Source organism: Trematomus bernacchii, unplaced genomic scaffold, assembly GCF_902827165.1.
Source record: "Trematomus bernacchii unplaced genomic scaffold, fTreBer1.1, whole genome shotgun sequence".
Taxonomy (NCBI): domain Eukaryota; kingdom Metazoa; phylum Chordata; class Actinopteri; order Perciformes; family Nototheniidae; genus Trematomus; species Trematomus bernacchii.
The window spans coordinates 182,559-188,907 of record NW_022987563.1 but is presented as its reverse complement, the minus strand read 5'-3'; the positions used below and the strand labels follow the sequence as shown (position 1 = coordinate 188,907).

The window sequence follows — 6,349 nt, the reverse complement described above, 5'->3', positions numbered from 1 at the left end:
GGTTAAAAAATCAAAAGTCTTTTAAGTTCATTTAAAGAGGACACATCAGTCTTTTTCTTCTTTTGTTTTTTAAAAATCTCACAGCGTTTCCTCCTTTTGACAGTCTATCAACTTCCTGCTGACACATATCTTTTAAAAAACAGGGAAAAATCTCTTCTTTAATCTCTTCTTCGTGGCTGCATCATGTCTGGTAGAAGATCCACTCCTAAACCCTCAGCTGGGATTTTAAATCTGTTGTCCATTTTGACTCTGAAATGCTTTTTGATGTGCTTGTTTAATCCATTCCACTCGGGTCAGATTAAATGAAGGTTGCTGCTTTTTGTCGTAACACACCTGTTTGCTTGTTGATATCAGAAACAATCTGAACACTGATATTGGAAGATTCTGCAAAACACCAGATTCACTTCCAACAATAATGTTTTAACACTTCTAATTTTTTACTAAATCTGTGAGCCAACAAGCACCAGACGGTGGTTGAAGTTACATCGTTGGCGTTGGATGTAAAACTGGAGGTGCAGCATTGTCCAAAATGAGTGTGAATCATAGGGACACTGAGCTGGACTGCACTCAGGGGAACATTCACAAAGGATTGCAAAGCTTCTGCAGCCAAATCCCTAAACCTGCATGAATATAACAATAAGAAACTGCTTATTTCTCAAAGCGCCAACAAAAGGTTAAATGCATTCCTAATTGCTCTTCCAAGACAATTGCTTCTCCGTTCTCCTGTGGTATTTGCACGTTTTTAAATCAGGGAATTTGCTGGGATTTGGCATTAAATTGAGCATCGTGCAAAAACAGTCCGAATCACAATGTTTAGCGGTAACAGCCACACGCAGTTACAGTGAAATTATTAGTGTCTTCAGAGAGTTTGTGTTACTTGAAGCACATTTATACTCACAGACAAGGATAGTAGTTTAAAGCTGCAAATCTCAAAGGGTGTTTGCATTTTAACATAATTAGGGCATTATCTGTTGTGAACCGGATCTTGGGACGGCGCAAATACAGGTTGCTAATGCTGCACAATTCATGAAACTAAAAGAAGCTCCAATCCAGTTATTGTGAATTCACCAGTGTCTCAGTTTGTCCAATCTGAATCCCTTAATGTTGCAGATCTGCTTTGTGTTTCCGAGCTTCTGTAAATCTAGTGTCTTCATACAAGATCACTTTTTACTGGTCTGTGCAGAAAACTGAAAATTGTTGAAATAATTGAATATTCTTGCACTGACAGATAACGTATCAGTAATAATAACTGGAGTTTTAGATCTGCCGGTTTTGTTATTAAAACCCTCTACGTGTTGTGTGACTCCTTGATGGTTGTTGCTGCTGTATTAAAGTGGAAAAAACAACGTGATTTAACCACTAAGTTAACACCTGTTGATCTTCTGAACACTGGATCAGTGGAAACCATAAGGTAAAATGTTTATAACAGCAGCTGATGAATGTGCTTCATGTTCCAGGAAATCCGTCCAATCAGAGAGCTCTTTACTCTTTTTTTGTGTGTTTGAGACCAAACTGAGGGGATGAAAAACACAGTGGTTCCCATGATTCCTGCGGGAGAAGAGGCTCCGCCCACATCACTGCCTCACGAAAAAAGTTGAAGAAGAAGAGACGCCATCATGCAGTGTGTGTGTGTGTGTGTGTGTGTAAATATCAGCTACTGGTTTTGTAATGGTTTCCAACAGGGACCAATATTAATCATCGTTGCCATTTTTTTCTCTCGTCCAATAGAATCACGTGTTCTCGTCCTCTGCTACGGTCGCAAGCTCCTCCCCCTCCTCCTCCACGCTCTCCACGATTGGCCGATGCACCTGAGGCTCCTCCCCTCTCCCGGCGCGCAGCAGGACGTCGATCCACCGTCGCTGCAGCTCCTCACAGTCGGCGCTGAAGAACAGCGTCAGGTGACTCTGGGAGATCTTGAAGGCGTGGCGGCGCTCGAGGCGGTCACATGACTCGGGGAGGGAGACCTCGAAGCCAATCAGAGGAACGCTGCGCTGCGCCTTCACATCCTGGAGCGGAGATATGATCAATACTGTCAGTTATCTGTTCATATTGCATCATGGGTACAAAGGCTGCTTTCCAAACTGTGTGGATTTAATTTTTACTTTCATTACCTAAATGAAATTCTGCCAGGGACCCCGCCTTTAATTTGACATATTTTTGAGCCTCAATGTAATATTCACTTTTGTTCACATTTCTAGAAAGGGCATTTGTGCTGCATTCATGTGATATCGGAATAAGTTTTCACATTAACCCCCCCTCGGGTAAAAAAACGTAAACTACATTTTTTAGCTGAACTTTATTTATTTGCCTTTCTTCATTACATTTGTGCAATACTGTCACTTATGGCGCATTTCCACTACAGCGCGGAGCTCGCTTTAAGCGTGCCGTGTCGTGCCGTGCCCGTTTTTGGTTGCGTTTCCACTAGGCCTAGTTCCGCCTTTTGTCGAGTTTCTGAACAGATATGAGGAGCTGTGAGCTCTGAGTGCTAACAGCTAACGGCTGTGTTGTATTTCTGGGGTTCTCATTGAAGATGACGTCACGGCTCCGCCTACACTGCGTTACTATAGTAACTACCCCAGTTCCTAAACTGTAATGGAAGCGCAGCATGAAGTGAGTCGGCCCTGTTAAGGCCCAACGCGGCCAAGCCGTACCGAGCCGTACCGAGCGTGGCCGAGGCCGACCGTGTGGTGGAAATGCGCCATTACTTTCCCACACAATGCTCATTATTTTATATTTGTATATACAGTATACTTATGTCTCTACTTATTTTATCAAACAACTCCGGTACCTTAAAGGTAGGGTAGGTAAGAATGGAGAAACCAGCTCGAGTGCGCTAGAATTTGAAAGTACGCAGCCGAAAAAAATCTGCCTCTTCCTTCAGACTTCCTTACAGAGCCCCTCCTCCAACACACACGAACGCGCACATGACCAATGAGGGCACGAGATAAGTTTGTGCACAGATGGAAGGCTGACAGGCAGGTAGGCCATCCAGTTATTTTAGCCGGGCCGGCTCAGATGATTGGTCGTGCTTTTTACAGTACTACGGCTTCCACAGATGACATTTTTTTATGTATTTATTGTCAAAGCATTTAATGTATTCATTGCTATCGGGATGTTAAGAGCATTCCATGGAATATAACAAAAAGTGTTTCTGAAGGGAATTACCTACCCCACCTTTAACTTTTTACTGTCTTTCCTTATTATTGTCATTTTTTCATTCTTCTAGTGATCTAGTAAAAGCAAGTTGTGACTTTGCTACGGAGCAGATCCTTTTCCTAGTCAATCATTTTGTTAAACCTAACATGACCCTGTGTGAACATACACATGACCTATAACCTGAAACTGAAACCAGAAAGACTTCCCAATTTGGGAAATAGGACCATCCAAGAAGCACCTGAATGCACCGTCGGCTTACCAGGAGATCTCTGTAAATAATATGTATGTGTATTACATATTTTATATATATATTAAAGGTACCTGTGGAGCTCCGTAGATGTAGAGCACCAGCGGCTCGTTCTCCGGGACGACGAACCAGGCTTTCTGCCAGCCGCGCCCACTCCCTTTCTCCATGTGGTGCAAAAAACTACAAATCACACTGTGCTCCGCTGCCAGGGAGGCCTGTTTCTATAGCAACAAGGGACAGAGATATAAAGAGGGTCAGTGTTTCTGCAGGAAGGAGAGGAAATGTTCAACAAGCAGATCATTTATATATATATATATATATATATATATATATATATAATAACTTGCTTTATATTTTGTTACTGTAAATTTGTAATTCAACATGTATATTTTCTACTTTCTTGTTTATTTCTTTAAATTGTTATTGTACAATGCCATGTCTTTTTATGCTGCTGCAACACAAACATTTCCCAAATTGGGATCAATAAAGTACTTCTTATCTTGTCTTATCTTATTTTCTGAGTAGTTTTCTGCACTGACCTCCAGGATGGAGCGCCTCCTCTGGCTGCTGCTGCTCAGCAGGGCGGGCGATGGCGACGCCTCCACCAGCATGGCGTGGCAGTCGATGCAAACACGGTTGGTGCGGTTATTGTCGTACGAAAGGCGAGCACGAAACTCTGAACATTTCCCACAAACCACCTGGAGGCAAAAAAACAGTCAGTCAGATGTGTGTAGTCTTAAAGGGGCCCTCTCCTGCTGATGTTCAGGTGTATATCAGTATGTAGTGTCTCTACTTTAAAGAGTCCTCTCCTGCTGATGTTCAGGTGTATATCAGTATGTAGTGTCTCTACTTTAAAGAGTCCTCTCCTGATGATGTTCAGGTGTATATCAGTAGGTAGTGTCTCTACTTTAAAGAGTCCTCTCCTGCTGATGTTCAGGTGTATATCAGTATGTAGTGTCTCTACTTTAAAGAGTCCTCTCCTGCTGATGTTCAGGTGTATATCAGTATGTAGTGTCTCTACTTTAAAGAGTCCTCTCCTGCTGATGTTCAGGTGTATATCAGTATGTAGTGTCTCTACTTTAAAGAGTCCTCTCCTGCTGATGTTCAGGTGTATATCAGTATGTAGTGTCTCTACTTTAAAGAGTCCTCTCCTGCTGATGTTCAGGTGTATATCAGTATGTAGTGTCTCTACTGGGACATGTCTCCATGCTTTAATGTTCAAACTGTACTGCCTGTGCTGCAGCACCTCTTTTCACCCTCTGTCTGAAACCAGAGCCCAGTCTGCTCTGATTGGTTAGCTGGCTGGCTCTGTTGTGATTGGTCCACCTCTTAGAAATATCCCGCCCCTTAATCTATCATGGACAATGTGTTGGAGCGCTAGCCAATATAATTACGAGTGCATAGTGTGTCTTGGAAATAAAGAAAGGAGTCCGATGGAGGCGTTTCAGGGTTAGGGTGTGGGGGGGAGAGAAATCTGAATTTGGTCATTTTAGCCTTTACATGCACATAAACCCATACAACACACAATGTAGGTGCCATAATGCTACTTAGCCCAAGTTCATTATTTGTATTATTATTTGTTTACGTCACTTTTATTTGTTTGTTGAGCACTTCCGGTAATTGTCACATGGGTGTGGTTTGTCTATTTAAGTCACCTGTTTCATGTCGAGTGCGGATGACAGAGGGTGAGCTTGTGCTGTCATTTTTTCTGTTGACCGTTTTGTCCATGTTATGATTTTGTTTATTAAATATCCCAAAAACTATCTTGCTTCACTATGGACTTTCTCTTCGAAAACGCGTCACAGTTTATAGCCAAGTTTAGCCTCTCGGCGACTCAAACGCAACTGGGGATTGAGCCGCCACAATAAGTCAACAGAAAAAACGGTGATTCGCATCAGAGACTGAACTGGACGGACCGGCCGGCTTTCTAAGCTTACGGATCGCTTGGACGCTTCGGATAACGGACTTAACATTCTGTACCTTTGGAACCTTCGGACCGTTTTTCCCTAATCGATATGGATTGGAGTAGCCACGAGGACTTACTGATGGACACTCATTGACTGCAGCGCACAACAAGCTGAAAGCGGTAGGCACGATTATATCCTTTCTTGTGTATTTTTGCTGGACACAGTTTGGGAAGCGTGACCGTTTGTCCATTGGGGACTTTGGCTTTTGTTGTGCGCTTGTTGTGCCGTGAGCGGCGGAAGTTTTCGAATTGTTTGTTTTGCTGGGGCGGGCGTGCCCCGCTAGTTTAAGTTTCATACCAGTGAACACTGTCGTGTTACTTTAAATGCTAAGGCACCACACATATTGCATCAAATATGAGTGACACAAACGATGGAATGGAAAAAAGGACTGTCAAGCTTACTAGTAAAGCCTTGGCTTGCAAAATCGAACAACTGCAAAAAGAATGTCAGTCAAACGTGCAGAAGATTAAAGGACGCACACAGGAAATCAAACATCTAATGAAAAATGATGAAAATGCAAAGGATGTTAAACTCAAACTGGACAAATTAATTCATCAATATGAAAATGCAAAAACAGCACATGAATCAGTTATTATGTTGCTTTCCGAAGACGACCTGGAAATACAAAATAACTGGTTTCAACAAATAACAAAACATAACAATGATGTTATGGAGGATGTACAACAATGGCTCTTGGAAACTGGGAGGAGGCCCTTTCTGCAAACAGGTCATGTGACTGCCAATGAACCAATCGCTGCAAACACAGATATTCCTCTCATTCTACCAGACGAGGCACCTGCCAATGTAAAGGAGCAATTTGAACACACTGAGGCTCAGCAGGACGTTCTCTTTCCCCCGTCAAACATGAAGGCTACATCATGCACACAAGATGATATACAACCTGGTGACAGCATATCAAACATTGGTATCACAAAAAGCAGGCAAAGCTCAAGATCAAGAGTTTCCAGCACCGCATCTG

The 6,349-nt window shown here is 42.7% G+C and overlaps 1 protein-coding gene across 1 annotated transcript; it reads right to left on the bottom strand.

Moving 5' to 3' along the window:
• Positions 1-589: 589 nt before the first annotated feature.
• Positions 590-5,560, bottom strand: LOC117477495 (FYVE, RhoGEF and PH domain-containing protein 1-like). Its single transcript, XM_034124166.1, has 4 exons — positions 5,384-5,560; positions 3,943-4,101; positions 3,478-3,624; positions 590-2,006 (listed from the first exon to the last, which is right to left on the bottom strand). The coding sequence occupies exons 1-4, from the start codon at positions 5,558-5,560 to the stop codon at positions 1,731-1,733; spliced, it is 759 nt and encodes a 252-aa protein (XP_033980057.1). The 3' UTR covers positions 590-1,730.
• Between the last annotated feature and the right edge of the window lie 789 nt (positions 5,561-6,349).